This window comes from Trachinotus anak, unplaced genomic scaffold, assembly GCF_046630095.1.
Source record: "Trachinotus anak isolate AG129_WGS33_773 ecotype Australia unplaced genomic scaffold, CSIRO_AGI_Tana_v1 ptg000001l, whole genome shotgun sequence".
Lineage (NCBI taxonomy): Eukaryota > Metazoa > Chordata > Actinopteri > Carangiformes > Carangidae > Trachinotus > Trachinotus anak.
Genome location: NW_027273852.1, coordinates 18,640,068 through 18,657,933, shown reverse-complemented (window position 1 = coordinate 18,657,933; position 17,866 = coordinate 18,640,068). Strand labels below are relative to the sequence as shown.

At 40.0% G+C, this 17,866-nt stretch overlaps 1 protein-coding gene across 2 annotated transcripts in view; it reads left to right on the top strand.

Annotated features, from left to right (window-relative positions):
* Nucleotides 1-17,296, top strand: part of parp4 (poly (ADP-ribose) polymerase family, member 4) — a 28,502-nt gene extending 11,206 nt beyond the window's left edge. For both annotated transcript variants that reach the window (XM_071482230.1, XM_071482240.1), the window contains 19 exons: nucleotides 182-346; nucleotides 845-891; nucleotides 1,189-1,270; nucleotides 3,076-3,213; nucleotides 3,303-3,492; nucleotides 3,890-3,960; nucleotides 5,242-5,429; nucleotides 5,641-5,740; nucleotides 6,091-6,261; nucleotides 6,510-6,590; nucleotides 7,872-7,952; nucleotides 8,058-8,153; nucleotides 8,301-8,486; nucleotides 8,580-8,639; nucleotides 9,082-10,253; nucleotides 11,621-11,699; nucleotides 12,788-12,890; nucleotides 13,771-13,903; nucleotides 15,747-17,296. In XM_071482230.1, coding sequence (XP_071338331.1) covers nucleotides 182-346; nucleotides 845-891; nucleotides 1,189-1,270; nucleotides 3,076-3,213; nucleotides 3,303-3,492; nucleotides 3,890-3,960; nucleotides 5,242-5,429; nucleotides 5,641-5,740; nucleotides 6,091-6,261; nucleotides 6,510-6,590; nucleotides 7,872-7,952; nucleotides 8,058-8,153; nucleotides 8,301-8,486; nucleotides 8,580-8,639; nucleotides 9,082-10,253; nucleotides 11,621-11,699; nucleotides 12,788-12,890; nucleotides 13,771-13,903; nucleotides 15,747-15,954 — 3,351 coding nt within the window. In that variant the 3' untranslated portion in view covers nucleotides 15,955-17,296. The remainder of the gene's footprint in view (nucleotides 1-181; nucleotides 347-844; nucleotides 892-1,188; nucleotides 1,271-3,075; nucleotides 3,214-3,302; nucleotides 3,493-3,889; nucleotides 3,961-5,241; nucleotides 5,430-5,640; nucleotides 5,741-6,090; nucleotides 6,262-6,509; nucleotides 6,591-7,871; nucleotides 7,953-8,057; nucleotides 8,154-8,300; nucleotides 8,487-8,579; nucleotides 8,640-9,081; nucleotides 10,254-11,620; nucleotides 11,700-12,787; nucleotides 12,891-13,770; nucleotides 13,904-15,746) is intronic.
* Nucleotides 17,297-17,866: the final 570 nt, after the last annotated feature.

Here is a 17,866-nt window from a genome sequence, read left to right as displayed (position 1 = left end):
AACACATGTCATCAAGCTCTACATCTAGCAATTTTTAATTCTGACTAATTAATCATTATACCAGAATATTTAATAGCCCTTACTCATGCGTTTGATATATCTAGTGAAAAGTTTGTGATTAAACATGCACATAATATGTATTTCAACATTGGTTGTGATGGGGGTTTTTTTCTCACTGCAGGACGTGTTCACCATCAGTGTAGGTAACCTGCCGCCTGGCGCCAACGTCCTCATTAAAGTTACCTTTGTTTCTGAGCTGATCGTCAGGGATGGGGGCATTCTCTTCTCGCTGCCAGGGAGTGTGGCTCCATGGCAGGAGAGTGCAGCACTCAACCAGACCACACAGGTAAGGAGCCTGACAAAAAGATTATCAGTAATTCTGCTGACTGGCAGTAGAGTGAAAAATAGCAGCAGGTCCCTATGGAAGCAAAACAGTGAGAATGCAAAGAGAGGGCAAGGTCTACTATTGTACTGTATGTGGTCTACTATTGTACTGTATATGCATGTATTTGCAGACAAAGAGCGACTTATCTGCAGCATTTTGTCCTGAATGTGAATCTTTAGTTTGCATCAAAATGCTAGCTTGCTTTTTGCATGAACCTTTCACTGCAGGAGTAATTACAAAGCAGGTATTGCTGTTTTAGTTCACTCATTTGTTCATGTTGCTGCATCAGGTTTGTTTCTTCTGTCTTGGCTGGTGCTGATTTTCTCCACGTGCTTGAATTTAGAGGGAAGGCGAGGATGTTGGATCTCATGTCGTTGTATGTGAGCTGCTCAACATTAAAAGTAAAATGACTGTTAATGTTCTTATCTGTGTTTTTATGTGTTTTCTGTTACTCAACAGGTCACTGTGGAGAAGGTGTGTGTTACTGACGAGGCAGCAAGTACAAGGTGTGCAATATTGGGGTTTTTTTTTTGCTTTTTTTTAACACAATTTAAATTCATTTTTACTTGGAATTTATGAGGAATTCTGACTCCATCTTCAGTGCTGAATATTACTGATACAGTGTGGTGAAACAGTGAATCTAATGACTAGTTGATCCACAAATAATTAAATAATCATTTGTAATTTATCAAGTAAAAGTTTTGAATAGAAAATTGTTTCCTTTCCTATGATATTTTTTATTATGTACACTTAAATGTGTGCAGCAGGAAGTCTGTGTGTGATGTGTTGTTTCTTTCTGTCAGAGAGTTCACCCTGGACATGTCAATTGAGATGCCCTATGAAATCACCCATCTGCAGTGCATCACTCACAAAGTCAAGATTAAGGTAATCTGGATGTATTTTTGATTATGTACAGTGCATCCGGAAAGTATTCACAGCGCTTCACTTTTCCCACATTTTGTTATGTTACAGCCTTATTCCAAAATGGATTAAATTCATTTTTTACCTCAACATTCTACACACAATACCCCATAATGACAAAGTGAAAAAATGTTTGCTTGAAATTTTTGCAAATATATTAAAAATAAAAAACAAAAAACATCACATGTACATAAGTATTCACAGCCTTTGCCATAACACTCAAAATTGAGCTCAGGTGCATCCTGTTTCCACTGATCATCCTTCAGATGTTTCTACAACTTGATTGGAGTCCAGAGCACAAACCAAGCCATGAAGTCCAAGGAATTGTCTGTAGACCTCTGAGACATGGTTGTATCGAGGCACAGATCTGGGGAAGGGTACAGAAACATTTCTGCAGCATTAAAGGCCCCAATGAGCACAGTGGCCTCCATCATCAGTAAATGGAAGAAGTTTGGAACCACCTGGACTCTTCCTAGAGCTGGCCGCCCGGCCAATCTGAGGGATCGGGGCAGAAGGGCCTTAGTCAGGGAGGTGACCAAGAACCAAGTGTTGCTCTGTGTAGAGAGGAGGAACTTCCAGAAGGACAACCATTTCTGGAGCTCTCCACCAGTCAGGCCTGTATGGTAGAGTGGCCAGATGGAAGCCAATCCTCAGTAAAAGGCACATGACAGCCTGCCTGCCTGGAGTTCACCAAAAGGCACCTGAAGGACTCTCAGACCATGAGAAACAAAATTTTCTGGTCTGATGAAACAAAGATTGAACTCTTTAGCCTGAATGCCAAGCATCATGTCTGGAGGAAACCAGGCACCGCTCATCACCTGGCCAATACCATCCCTACAGTTAAGCATGGTGGTGGCAGCATCATGCTGTTGGGATGTTTTTCGGCAGCAGGAACTCGGAGACTAGTCAGGGTCGAGGGAAAGATGAATGCAGCGATGTACAGAGACATCCTTGATGATAACCTGCTCCAGAGTGCTCTGGACGTCGGACTGGGGCGAAGGTTCATCTTCCAACAGGACAACGACCCTAAGCACACAGCCAAGATAACAAAGGAGTGGCTTCGGGACAACTATGTGAATGTCCTTGATTGGCCCAGCCAGAGCCCAGACTTGAATCCGATTGAACATCTCTGGAGAGATCTGAAAATGGCTGTGCACCGACGCTCCCCATCCAACCTGATGGAGCTTGAGAGGTTCTGCAAAGAAGAATGGGAGAAACTGCCCAAAAATAGGCGTGCCAAGCTTGTAGCATCATACTCAAAAAGACTTGAGGCTGTAATTGCTGCTAAAGGTGCTTCAACAAAGTATTGAGCAAAGGTTGTGAATATTTATGTATATGTTATATTTTTGTTTTTTATTTTTGATAAATTTGCAAAAGTTTCAAGCAAACTTTTTCACTTTGTCATTATGGGGTATTGCGTGTAGAATTTTGTGGTAGAAAATGAATTTAATCCATTTTGGAATAAGGCTGTAACATCACAAAATGTGGAAAAAGTGAAGCGCTGTGAATACTTTCCGGTTGCACTGCAGATTGTTACATGGTTGCCAGTTGTTTCTTCTGTTTCACTGAAGAAACAGTTTTAGTCAAAGAGTTTAGTTTTTTCTCTGGACTTTATAAGTTTGGAAATCAAGCAAAAATCAAAAGTTAAATGTCAGCAAAAATAAACCTTAATGGTAAGGTAACACCTTCCAGTTCCGAATGTTGTACCAGGTTCAACTGTCTACCTCACATTCAAAAGTGTGTGTGTGTTTGTGATTTTGATCCCGTAGAGAACAGACTGTAAGGCAGTAGTGAGTGTCCTGCCAGGAGAGGTCATGGGTGCAGAAGGTTTCCAGCTGTCAGTCACTCTGTCTGAGGTCCACCTGCCCAGGATGTGGGTGGAGAAACACCCTGACAAGGACAGCCAGGTAAGTCGGTCTGTCTGACTTCAGCTCTCCTTTTTCTCACTCTGTTGTTTTTCATTTTTTTAACCTTAATCTGCTGCTGTCTCCTCCAGGCCTGCATGTTGGTTTTCTATCCAGACTTTGACATCAACTCCAGCTCAGCCTCCGATGAAGTTGTCCTGTTGCTGGACACATCTGAGTCCATGAAGGGAGAGTCTCTCCACATGGCCCAGAAGATCGCCCTTCAAATCCTCAAAACCCTTGGCCACAACCTCAGACTCAATGTCATTTTATTTGGCACAGGTCAGTTTTTTCCTTTCCTTTTTTCCTTTTTAGTATTTATTTATATTATATATATGATATATGATATATGATAAAACCTAAAGAATTGATGAGGACACTAAAATTGGAGTTGGCAGATAGTGAAAAGTATTAATTTGACTGCATGAAATAAAAAAAAATGATAATGATAAAAAATTAAATAACTAAACAGAATCCTCAGTATGTTATAGAATAAAACTGCACAACACAATCTATGAATAAAGGAATTCAACCAGCACTTCTTTGGTAATATTTTTTACACATGCAATACTTCATCTCACATTTTTCCCACCAGTACAAGAAAACTGTCTCTGGAGACTTTTCAACACAAGAAGTCAACACTCTTTTCATATGAAAGATTTTTTACATCTTTTTTCAGATCACACTGAAGCTTTCCTGACAGCACAGCTGCTCGCTGAATCTCGTGAGACAGCACAGAACTTCATCAAGGTGAGTTAATGACTGGTAGATCACTGCATACTGTAGTTCAACCATGGAAGCCGTTGTTAGAAGGAATGCAGAGTGACGATGACATGAAATTTAAATTAAACTTAGAGATGCTTTATTATTTTCTTTGGTTATCTCTTGATCAGTATGATGAACCTAGCTCTAAAGTTCAGCTGTATATCAAGCTATCGAACACCTTACAGCAGCTAAACTAGAAATTCATTACTACTATTAGTATCCATAATGGTTTATTTTTTTATTCCTCCTCCTTGGCGACAGCCAGAGCTGGAGGCTCCGAACGTATGACAGTCCCATTCTCATGGATACGATATCTAAGTAACACCTTGAGGGAACTTCCTCAAATTTGGCACAAACACTCACCTGGAATAAAGAACAAACTGATTCAATTTTGGTGGTCAAAGATCGAGGTGATTGTGACCTATCAAAGCAGTTTTTAGCCATTTTTCAAGACTTCACACGTGAAAAAATTTCACACAAATGGTTTTTATTTCATATGATTTTCATGTGATAAACAGGGATGTAATCTGAAACTAGTCTAAGTGGTGGAGGCATACAACCTATCCTATGATACTCTGATACACTAAACATTCCTTTGAACACAGTATAGTAGGACATACCAAGATACCTAAAATGTATTCAAAGACAATGTAAATAAATTAACAGAAAAAAAAAATTCATAACCATAAAAAAGGAGGAAGGATTATGCCTTTGCCTAGACAATTGCCTAACAATGTCTAATGTAAATTTTGGAATTAGTGTTACAGTATACTAGTATTATAGTTGATTTGCACAATTCTGAAATGTATTTTTTTTAATTAAATACAATGTTAATAATAACAGTAATAAAAAATTAATAAATAAAAAGAATAAAAGACTAATACAAAAAGTGCATGTTTTTGTGCCCTCATTCAACCTGTGTCCCGATAGGAGGGAAGGTGAACAGGAAAAGAACATTTTCCGAATTTTCTATTACTGCATTCACGCAATGTCTGCAGAATGATAAGAGCAGGGGAAAAAACCTTATATCACACAAGTGTTAATACATTTTTGCAAAGTGGTTACAAACGAACAGTTTAAAGCTTCTTTAAAATGAGGTGAATAAGATTGTAGTAGAGTTCATATTAGATTTTTTTTTTTTTTTTTTGGTAACTGTTGGTTCATTTGCAGCCATACTGCCAACAGGTGACATGTCTGTAGTGCTTTTCTCCAAGTGGAAGATTCAGAAGTTCTCGATAACTCTGCTGCTCCTCTCCCTTGCATCAGCGGCTCTCTCCAGTAGGCGGCAGCACTGAGCTGTGGCGGCCCCTGCGTGCTCTCAGCCTGCTGCCTCCTTCCCGCGGCACCAGGAACCTGCTGCTGCTGTCAGATGGCCACATCCAGAACGCAGAGCTCACCCTGCAGCTGCTAAGAGATAATGCACAGCACAGCCGCCTCTTCACCTGTGGCCTCAGGTCTGAATGGTTTGAGGGGCTGTGGGTCAAGGAGGGTGTGAGGGTTTTGACTTTCTTTTTTTTCTACAAATTTTAACTTCATATATTTGCTGTATAAGGTGACTAAAAAGAAACAGACAGGGGAAAACTGTGTGCTCATGACAAACATATTTACATGAACAACTTCTTACAGACATATTAAGTTAGTGTGTATGTTCCTTTGTCATGTCAGCCCGACAGCCAATCGGCACATGCTGAGAGCTCTGGCCCAGGCAGGGGGTGGAGCCTATGAATTCTTTGACACAAAAACCAAACACAACTGGGCAGAGAAGGTGAGATGACCGTTTCTAATCCATCATAGATAATCATACAGTGTATTCTGATTTCATGTTTCTGCTAGTAATTATTGTGTGAAGTGGCAGGAATGAAACTGAGATCCCTTTTTTGTGTCCTCACTTGTTGTATTTTTTTTTCTGTAAATATGCAATTATCCACATTTCACACATGCAGCTTCATCCCAGGGAACAGAGGTTCATCCAGCAAGACCCAAGACTTCACTAATTTCCCAAGAGACTTCTTTCCAATCCAATGGAATTTCTAATGCAACAAGTCATAAAATGTGACAAATATCCTCGCACATAGAATGAATAACCATTGTTCCTTTATTTTTTTTTGGCTACAGGTGGCATGTCAGGTAAAGCGTATTGCATCTCCTGGCTGCAGTTCAGTGTCAGTGAAGTGGCAGCAGTTCAACCCAACAGCGCCCACTCCTGTGCAAGCCCCCAAACAGCTCCATGCTCTGTTCAACGACTGTCACACCCTGGTTTACGGCTTCGTGCCGCACTGCACCCAGGTACACAGTGTATATATGTGACAGCAAACTGAATTGTTCAGTTTCTCAAATATTAGAAACTAGCCAAGAATTAAGAGTTTCCCAGAGCTCAATTCTACATCCTTAAATAGCTTGTTTTCCTTAACCAATTATTAAAATCATAACAATGTTAAATGTACGTTACATGCAGCAAATCCTCATATTTAAAAAGCTATGAAGCAGCAAATATTTGGAGTGTTTCCTTGATAAATGATTATTGTTTCAAACAGGCCACCCTCCTTGGAAACCTGAGTGGGCAGGAGCTCCAAACTATGGTGTCAACCAGTGAGCTGCAGACGACTAGAGGCACAGTAAGTCCACACCACACACATTCATTCTCTACAGCAGTTGTCGGCAACTGGCATACAGCAGAGTGAACAACAGACACAGTTATGCATCAGGCTGCGGGCTGCACTCTAGACCAGGGGTCGGCAACCCATGGCTCCGGAGCTGCATGCAGCTCTTTCATCCCTCTCCCTCTGAGAATTTAATTAAAATTTATTTTATTTTAGTTTGTTAGTTTTTTTTAAATGTAATTCTAAATGTGAAGATTATGGTGATCTTGTAACATTAAAATAAAATTTATTTTTTTAAATTTTTTTTAGTTTAATTTTTTGTCCCTGAAAATATGCGTCACAACCACCGATGTACGACACCTGCCGGCAGGCGATTTATTCAGCTTTTCGACCCCCGGTAAATTCGTTTTCTCTGTAGCAGTTCATTGATTTCATAAATGCAACACACTATAGTTTTTTTGTACATAGCATAAAGGTAAAAAACGACATATGTAGTGTTATCTTCATTTTAGATGTCAAAAGGGTTTTGTGGCTCCCGGTGTTTTCTTTTCTGTGGGAAACAGCTCCAAATGGCTCTTTGAGTGTTTAAGGTTGCCGACCCCTGCTCTAGACAGTGCAAGTTGTCTGGTGCAAAAATATCAGCAACTGTTACCTATAGAATAACACCCGCTTAGCGATATTGCCTGCAAAATAAAGGCGCAAGAAAGTTTTTTTTGTTTTTTGTTTTTTTTTGGGGGGGAGGGGGGTTTGCAGCAGCAACAGCAGTGCTTTATTTCAAGTTGTCATAAGCTTTTATGCTGAAAAGTTCTAAAAACAAGGCACAAGGTTACTGTTGCTCGCTTGATAGATCTCTGAAATAGCGGACATACAGTATGATGTGTGATATGAAAGAAATTACTCAAACGTATCTGTGACTGTGGGTCCACTGTGCCACACATGTGAACAGTAACAAAGCAAATTCCAGTTGCATTTTTATCTATCAATTTCTTGAATTAGCCCTTGATTATGTTCTGGACCACTATCTATCGGGTTAGAGAAAAAATGTCCCATGGCCAAAGTTACTTGCCGACCCCAGCTCTACAATTTAAACAGGACATGCAGGGTATGTTTAATGTCAGCTGATCGATCTTTCAACTGAAAGAAATAATGCTGTAAAGAGGTGAAACACTGTCTCACACAACACACACACATCACTCCGAGTTTGCTCCACAGACACTAATGTAGCTTGATGAGGATTCTCATTGCCATAAAGATGATGAGGTGATGGCTATAATATGTATTGATGTGTGTTTTCAGTTTCTTCACAAGCTCACAGCAAGAGCCCTCATCAGGGATTATGAAGACGGGAGCCTGGATACCAATGAGGCCGAACATGAGGTGTGTCTGTGTGTGTGTGTCATTGAGAGAGACTAAAAGCAACCCGCCTCGGTTTAGACGTCCAGTCTGAGCTGCACTTACTGATTTGGATTTTTGCTTTTCCAGGGGAAGAAAGCGGAGCTGAAGTCCTTCATCATCGAGTTAAGCAAAGAGTTCTCCATTCTGTCTCAGTTCACCAGCTTCATTGCCATTGAGGAAAGGGTTTGTACAATTTTCAGCCTTGTTTACATTTATACTGTTATTCGTATTCACATCTGGTAGCTGCCCAGGACAACCACCTTTGTAAGGTTTCTTTCACATCATGTTTTGTAGTCTCCAACCAAACCAAACTCAACTACTTTGTTTTAGGACTCAGAACAACCAGATGAGGGTTTCACAGACATCCCCAAGTTGATCGCAGAAGAAGATGTGGACTTCCTCCGCTACATCAGCTGGACTTTTCCTCAGGATAGTGAAGACGAAGAGATGATGTACGAAGACGGAGAGGCAATGGACTATGAGGAAAACTCTGATAGTCTCTCTGATGTTGTGAAGGTAGCATAACATTGTGTGTAGTGCATTCACAGAGGGAGAGCAGATTTACTGTTTGGGATTTAGGAAACCTGTATTTTTTTTTTTCTGTTGTAGACACATTCCCTTTTTGTGGAAGAAAATCTTCGGGTCTTTGGGTCTGAAGATTATTTAGAGGTTAGTCCCTTCATACTACAGCTGCATATTTGCTATTGTGGGGGGACAAAAATGCATATTTCAGATTGAGCTACAATTTTTTAATGCATGGCCAGTGTGAAGAAAAAATAAACAATTAATAGGTTAACGAATCCTAAATTAGTCTTGCATATCCTTGTGTGGCATCACAACAAACACATTATTGATAAAGCAGAACAGTGCACACTGCTTTAAAGTTGATGGATAAAGTAATTGATAATATTAACTCAGTTCTATCTGCATGTGCTTCACAAAAAAATTAAATGTATGTTAAAGCAGTGTCAGGCTATTATTGATGAACCTTCATAATGAACTTTTAGTAATGTTTGAAAAAAACAGGGGGTTTTAGTTTAGTACTTAAATTTGAGAGCAAAATACAGGTTCTGACTCTGTTTTTGTTTTCTTCATCTCTCTCCTTTTGTAGAGTTTCTCTTCATCACCTGTGGAGCTACTGCTGCAAAATGTTGCTGTTAACGGAGCGCCTAAAAGTTGGGGGAGCTCCATGAGCTCCACAAAAGAGCCTGAAGAGATGAAATTTCTTGCTCAACAAGAGGGATTAGACCGGGCTGGCATGGTCCATGGGAGAGGTTATCATGCTCCTCATCCTGCTCCCCCTCCTCCTTTATACCCTTCTGCGCTTGCACAAGACCTATATGTAGGCTCTCCAATGTGTCCACCTCCACCTCCACCTCCACCTTCCAATGCATTCAGTGTTTCTCAGGCTGTTCCAGCTTCTTTTGGAGCTATAGATGACTCTGACCACCCAGCAATGCCAACTTTAATCACTAAGTCAGGTGTGACACACAAGGGTTTGAGAGAGATGAGAGGAAAAACTTTGAGGCAACTAATGTCAGCATCTACTGATGCATTCTCTTTACCTGAGATTCCCAAGCACGTCGGCAGCCCAATACCAATCATTGGTGCACCTGCCATGAATCTCCCATTGTATTTAAAAAATAAAGCATCTTCAGTCAAAGAGCCCGAAGGTATTAGCTTCACTGGCTCTGTAGTTCGAGAGGAGTTTCCTGAGCAAAGATATTATTGTCAATCTTCTTTACCTGAAATATGCAGGTCTGTCGACACCATGTTACCGCTCAGTAAGAGACTATCCAGTAGGACATTTCCAAAGGGGCATTCCAAGGGCAAGCACATGCTTTCCTCTGATTCAATGGAATGCAGAGCAAGCACAGCTGAGCCTGTGTCTCTTGTCCAAAAGGATCATTCTCTATCATCTCCAAGCATATCCAGTTTTGCAGTCCAAAAAGGTTTTAGTTTCACTGGCTCTGATGTTAGGGAGGACTCTCCTGGCACAGCAGGCCCCCCTCCATTTCGATTGAGACGCCGAAGAAATTTGTCCTTATTTGAAGATGATGAAGTGTGTGAGGGTGCACATAGTATTTCCTTCCAGGCAGAAATGGCTAAAAGTGAACCTTTACCTGATGACGGTGTATCTCCGCCTTTTCGGAGGAGGGTTCTGTCACGTTCAGGTCGCCTTCCAGTAATACAGAACACAGCACAATCAGTTGCTCAGTTCTTTGGGCAAGAAGGCAAGAAGCCCCTTCATCCTCTGTTTGCACCAGTTCCGCAGTCCTTTGTGTAAGTCCTGAAACAATTATTTTTATTAGATAAGCCTTTGTTTAGAAACCCTGGATAATAATTCTTCTAAAATTGTTATTGTTGCCAAAATATTCGATACATTGCTGGCAAGTTTCTGCTTGACAAAATGAAAACAGACTAAATCACCTGTGTGTTAACTGACTAATGGACTACTGAGCACTTTATTAGTAACACCATACTGATACTGTGTAGGTTCTATATTTGCTCTAAAAACAGCTTCAGGTCTTGGAGTCATGGATTCATCAAGGTGTTGAAAACATTCCTTTCAGACTCTGCTCCATGCTCACATGATCACATCATTTCTGTAGGTCTGTCAGATGCACATTCATGCTGCCAACCTCCTGTTCTATCACATCCCAAAGGATCTACTGGATTCAGATCTGGTGACTGTGGAGGCCACAGAAGTTCACTGAACTTACTGTGATGGTCATGAAACCAGTCTGGACGACTTTTGCTTTGTGACATGGAGCATTATCCTGCTGGAAGTAGCCATTAGAAGATGTAAGCCCTGACCATGAAGAGATGAACATGGTCAGGAACAACACTAAGATAAACTGCAGCATTTGAACCATGATTGATTGGTTATAATGGCCACAAGAAAACACTCCCCACGCCATTACACCAGCATCACCAGTCTGGACTGTTGACACAAGGCAGGTTGGGTCCATGGATTCATGCTGACACTCTGACCCTACCATCTGCTGTCTCAACAGAAATCTAGATTCATCAGAACAGGCTGCATTTTCCAGTCTTCAACTGTCCACTCTTGAGGAGTCAGAGCCCAATGCAGCCTCAGATTTTTGTTCTTGGTTGACAGGAGACGAACCTGACGTGGTCTTCTGCTGTTGCTGCCATTCCACCTCAAGGTTGAACATGTTTTTCATCCTCAGATGCTTTTCTGCTCACCATAGTTTAAAGAGTGGTTATCTGAGTTGCCATAGCCTTTCTGTTGGCTCCAACCAGTCGGATCTTTCTCCTCTGTCCTCGCACATCAATAGTCTCAGGAGGCAGATGTAGAAACACCTAAACCAGCCCGGTACCAACAACCCCGCCACAGTCAAAGTCACTGAAATCACATTTTTTCCTCATTATGAAGTTTGATGTGAACATTAACTGAAGCTCCTGAACTGCATCTCAGTGATTTTATGCACTGCACTGCTGCCACATGATTGACTTACAAACATAAGCAGGTACACAGGTGTTCCTAATAAAGTGCTCAGTGAGTGTGCACCCATGCATGTGAAAGGAAGAGATGAAGAAATTTCTTGATGTTTATAATACCGAAAAGCTGTCACACCTCTGTCAGTGTTCACTAAGAGTGTCCTGCTGTGATCATGTGGTTTCAGGAGAAAGTCAGCAGATCTGACTGTCAGCAGAGAAGCACCGAAGCTCAAATGGATAAAGATCTTCCAGATGCAGCATTCAGTGAGACATTTAAATATTTTTCTGGGTCCACTTGAAAGTTGCCAGTGTACACATGAAACCAAACTGAGTTGAAACTATAAACATAAATTAAGGCCGTGTTTCGTTCAGGTATAGCAACTTTCAGCAATTTATTGTTGTTCTAGGACCACTAGCTGTCACAAATTGAAATTTGTTCAAGCTCTGAAACCATTTCTTACCAGACAGTGTTGTGATTGAGTGAATCACAGCAGTTTTAGTGATGAATGTTGATAATGAAGGAGATGAATGTGTTTGGGAACAGAACCAATTTGGGTCACAAGAGCAGTTGCTTTACATCTGTTGAAGTGCGCAGTAGAAAGGCAGGCCTGTATGTTTTTTATTTTTTATATATTTTTTTGGATTAAAATAAAATAGGTTTATAACATAGTTTGTTTTAGGATTGTATCCGTATTTATTCCATAAATGAGGTTTACAGCTGGTTATGTAAAATACACATTTGGCAAAAAGTGAGACATACTTATGTGCAATACGTATTTTGTGTTCCACCACATGACTACATATATTCCTGATAGGTAACAACACAACATTATTAATGGCCTAGCTTCATTTATGGTTGAATGAAAGAGCTGCTGCTGCTGTTTCTGCATTAGAAAAAAAAATTAATGAGTTAACATTTCTCTTAAACTGCCATCTATATATGTTTGTGACACACAAATCTCTTTTGGTGTAACACAAGACTGCTACTTGTTTCATTAAATAAGTGCATTATATTATTTATTTATATTATTCATTGGGTAAGTTCTGTAGCCACAGTTTGCATGCCTCTCTTCACGGGGGGGGCAGAACTAGAAGTTATGAGGTCTTTACTTTATCAGCAGTATATTTATTTTAAAAAAAAGTTTGGATTCAAACTAATAAAGGGGACAGTCCAGCTTTAGTTGGGGAGCAAGATGTTTTTGCTGCAGTCCACGAGCCATTATTTAGCTACTGGCGTTAATTTTGGTGCTTTCACTATCAGTCCTTAGGTTAGTGAGAGACTGTTGTTTTATGACACGTTCTTACCACTTTGCATAGGAAATGACAAACTGTGCTATTTTTCTGTATTGCAGGAGGGCTACTGGGAGCTGACCACGGAACTGGGTGAAATCATAAATGTCAATGTTGACCTCTTTGCAAATGTGTACCTGAAAAGCAAGGGCATCAGTTCTTTAGGTGAGAACTGTCAGGACTAACTTCAGGCCTTTAGAGTGGGAAGATCTGTCTCAGGTCATTTGGACCAATCATAATGTAGATTTACAGAAATACACACATCATTCACTGAAGTAAAGGCACCATAGAGTAAAATCACCAAATGTAGCACATTTACTTAATATAGTTAAGTATTAACTATAAGTATTAATTCCTCTCAAGTATGTTGCATAAACATGTAAACAACATTCAAATGACATAAAGTGGGGTAAGCTTGTGAGTGAAAGGTAGCTGGTTCGATCCCCAGACTGGCAGAATTAAATTTGGGTGGGAAATCTGTGAGAACAGCACTCATCCAATTCCTCATCAACACCACTGTGGTGCCCTTGAGCAAGACCCTTAACTTCCAACTGCATTGTGTCCAGGAGGTCAGACTGTGGTTGTACTGGACAGCTTCCGGGTCTGCATGTGTTTGACTGTGTGAATGCCATCAGGTTGTTCCTGTAAAAGGGAGCTTGCTTCTCAGTGACATTATCTTGAATAATTATAGATATAAAAAATGTCAAACTTCTTTCTCTGTCTTCAAACTACAACAATTCTATTCTAAGATATAGTTATATCATATTGAATGTAAAACATGATTCAAAGTGAGAAGGTACTAGATCATTCATGAAAATAGCATGGTGGAAAACAGGTTCTTATGGGATGGCTCTGCTCAGCTTTGAACAGACAGAAGTGTTTAGCCATGCAGAAAGGTTTGAGAAATCCACCACTGAGACGACCAACCTTTAAAACTTCAGCAGTAATATCTCTTTCCACAAACAATGTCCTGACATTGTGTCCAGTTCTTATTGGGAACTTCTAGTGGAAGTGTAAAATAGTGAAACGCGTGTGTTTGTTCTAGGTGCGAGGGCCCATGCAGACATCCTGAGGCTAGTGGCGACTCTTCTGGTTCTGCAGCTGATGAAGGTGGAAAAGCTGGAGGCGGGCAAACTGCTCCGGACCCTCTTCTGTCTGGACGACTCCTCTCAGCCCAGGTCTGTCCACAACCACACACAACAACATAACAACAGTGAAATGAATGACTTCATTTGTAAAAACACAACAGCTGGGTCTAAACAGGTGACCTGGGCATGTAGATACACAGGTGATACCTTCTGTTCATGAAGCAGATCTCTCTAAGTTTCACTCACATGAGGTTGAATCAGAATAACTTAACACCACAATCACTGTTGTGCTACAACTGATAGTAGATAGATAAAGTCATTCAAAAATGTACAAGACATGATGATCCAGAATGGAGCATAAAGGTTTGCATTGTCAGAAGAGGAACTGTAAGAGGAACCAAGCCATACATGTAGCACTCTATATAAACATGACCTTTAAAGCGTCATTACTCTATAGTGGTTTGAACTAGAGACATTAACTACTAAAGAATCCAGCGAGCACCTTTTTGTCCATGTGAGTTATTTACTCAGTCGATAAATTAATATGTGGAAAAGATTTGGACAGTCTCCCCTTTGGCCTGACATATTGGTTCTTCCATCTGTGTGTATATCAATCGATTCTCATCCACCATCTTTATTGGCTCTAGTGGATGCCGTCACAGCCAATCAGAGTGTCCGATTCAGAGGTTTCGTTGCGAGTTGATTGGGAGCCATTGGGAACTTAAAGCAAATAGAAGTTGGTCTAAGTTTATTGTAGAGACAGAAAACATATAGCAAAGCCAAAACTGCCAAAACTTTTATCCATGTTGAAAGTGAATGGCAGACAAAAACAGTCACATCAGGCATCCGCGCACAGCACCTGGTTTGACGTCTTTAGTAATTTTTGTTTTTTATCTTGTCTACAAAATAAAAGCACAAGAAAGTTCTTTTTTTCAGCAATTCTTTATTTCAAACAGGCTTTTTTCTTTTATTATGAAAAGTTCTGACAGGATGTTCCTAAGGTTCTGTTGCTTACTTGACAGACCTCTTAAATAGCAGACATGAGACGTGTGATATGAAAAATAACACCAGTTCAATGAATCAGTCAAACATATACTATGTGACTGTGGGCCACAGAGCCACATGTGAACTGTTATAAAGTAAATTTAAGCTGCATTTTTATCAATCAGTTTCTCAAACTTACTTGCCGACCCCTGACATAGAGGCTTGGAGCTGTATCTATAATGATACTGTATTTATTTTCCCTGTAAGCAATACTGATCATTACAGCATGGTAAAATAAATGTATAGTATGTAAATGGACTATTATCATAAAATAGTGGATGGTTGAAATAGCATGTGAAAGAACCAAATACATCTATAATCTACTTTAGTCATTTGAATCAAGAGAAAATGTGTAATGTGGATGAAAAATACAACATTCTGGTACATGCCATCCCCTGATGCATGTCATCAGGCAGGAAAAATGAAAATAAAAAAGCATCTTTGGACACTTCCCAAAAGAGTGGGCATAACTCATAAACAGAAGAAGCTAGAAGCTTCAAGTCACTTCTAGCTGATTTCTTTCGTTTGTTTTGTTTTTCATGGGCTCAAAGTGTACAGAATTCTATATTAAGTGACATATAGTGTTGGTATATATATATATATATATATATATATATATATATATATATATATATATATATATATAATCAGCTTAGGTTGTGCTGATGTGTAAAACTTGATGGTACTGTTAAAAAATGACAACTTTATAAGGCTTCACAAAGGTATGCAGTGGGTGCATCTTAAAATTTACCTTGCTTGGTTTAATCTGTCTTTCTCAGTTGTTAAAGTTTCATCATTTACTGTAATATTCTACGTGATTTTGTCATCGGAGCTGTCACTGTTCCAAGTGTAGCTTCCTCGTTTGGTAACAACTTGCCTTTTCTCTCAGGCCTGAGCAGTGGGAGGAGGTGAAGAGGGCCGTGGAGTGGGTTTGCTGGGCTGACAAGCAGTACCCATGTGTCTACAGCCGGCTGGAGTTTGGTTTGAGCTGGGAGTCCTCCACCCGTCAGTTGCTGGGCCTTGAAGGCCTCCCCCCATTCTCACCTCTAAGTGGCCTTAATCTGCAGAGGACTGTGGCTCCTCTACTGGTCCACTGAGCTGGCCAACATGACTGGAACATGAAGAGAAGATAGATATGCATGTATTTCTTTGCCTTATATGAAGCACTTTGAGCTGTCTCTGTCAGTGTGTTATCATGTACTTCAATAATCAAATATAGTCCTCTTTCTGCAGTGAACTCATTTCTTAAACTTCATGAATACAAGAAAAACACCCTGTCCTTAATCTGGGGAGGGGACTCAAGATCTGCCTTGAGAGATTTCTCCTGGAGAAAGCTAGTGTCTTGGACATCCATGCTCACTGAGCAAATAGTTCTGTAAAGTGCTGTAAAAATACAACATTAACCACAATGTACAGTGTTCCAATCTTTTCTGAATGTTTACCAACACAGTGAAAATTCATATGCAGGTGCTATTCAGCAGCAGACAAACATCACCTCAACTTTCATTTTGACACCATGCCACAGAGAGTTGAGGGGAGGCCCTTCCCAGTGTTGGTATGGTGTTCCTAATAAAGCGCTCAGTATGTCTATACAGATAACTGGGTTTCTAATCTTCTTTTTAAATGTATGCATGTACATGACAAAGACTTCAGTTAGGAATAGTATTACTGACTAAAGGTGAAGCTAATACAGCAGCTTCTAGAAGTCTGTGAGGTCGGAGTAGTGGAGATATCTGATCAAGTGTTCACCTGGTTTCTCTGAGAAACCTCGTTCTTTGAGTGCATGTACATGTATTGTGTATTTTAAAGGTCCCATACTAATGAACTTTACTTTTCTTACATATACAGCTGCCTTTTTATTTACTGTAGGATAGAAGTTGAAAAAGAAGAAAATACAACCAGAGGAAGCTATAACTATACAGACAGGTACAAGTATCTGCGTACCGATGCCTTTCAAATAAGATACAACAAGCACAGACAATGGGAGAAATCATGTTATTCTAGATTTTATGGGGGCCCACTGTTGGCACACTTGAAGGACAAGCAAGATGAATACAAGAAAAATACTCTTTGTGCATTAGATGTGCTTTGACAAGATTCAGCTTGAGGAACTAATGTTTTATGATGAGCAGGCTGCAAAAAATGCGAAGAACACCTTCCCATTAATTATTGTGAATTGTCAGCTTCATATGTTTATGATCAGCAGACAGCAGAGCGATTGAGAGGGGGCTTTTTATGATCTGTAACTTTACTTTGGTGATCACTGGTTTGCACAGCAGATGTGCACCATGTTCTGAACGAAATTACAAGAAGTTTAATTACATGTAACAGATTTGCACGAGTAAATAATCAAGTGCACTTGTGTTCTTTGTTATGGTGGCAGTTCAGATTGTTTGTGTATGTGTGATCATGAACAGAATTAAAATCTTTAAAAATGTTCCTTATGTGTCTCAATGTCTCTTCTTTTGTTTACCATTAGATGAAACATCTTTCTGCCTTCCAGAGAGCAGTCCTGCAGCTGTGTGGAAGGTGCAAGACTGCATGGCTCAGTTAGTTGACGTCTCTATTTCACATAATGGTTTAATTTTACATTAATGTGTGTGCCATCAAAACAGCTGTGAAGAAGACACTCAGCCAAAGCATTAGCCTTATGGTGGTGCTGACGGAAAAATGCTAGGGGATCAACAAACACATTTAAAAACTTTGCTGGTGGAACTATATACCAAAAGACTGTTAATTAACTAGTGCACTTCAGAGGTGCTGTTATGTACCGAAAGCCAAAGAGGGGAAAATCGTGAAAATGACATCTGAGTCCTACAGCATACGGAGCTCCTTGACATTTTGTCTTGACCAGTAACTAATCAAGGTAAGGTGGGTGGGACCCTTCTTTTTCTTTTTCTTTTCTTTGATTATACAGACCTAATTGCAGTTGTGTTGAAAGATAAGATTTCAATAAAAAATACTGGCAATTTGTGATACATTAAATTTGACAATATAGATAAATAAACT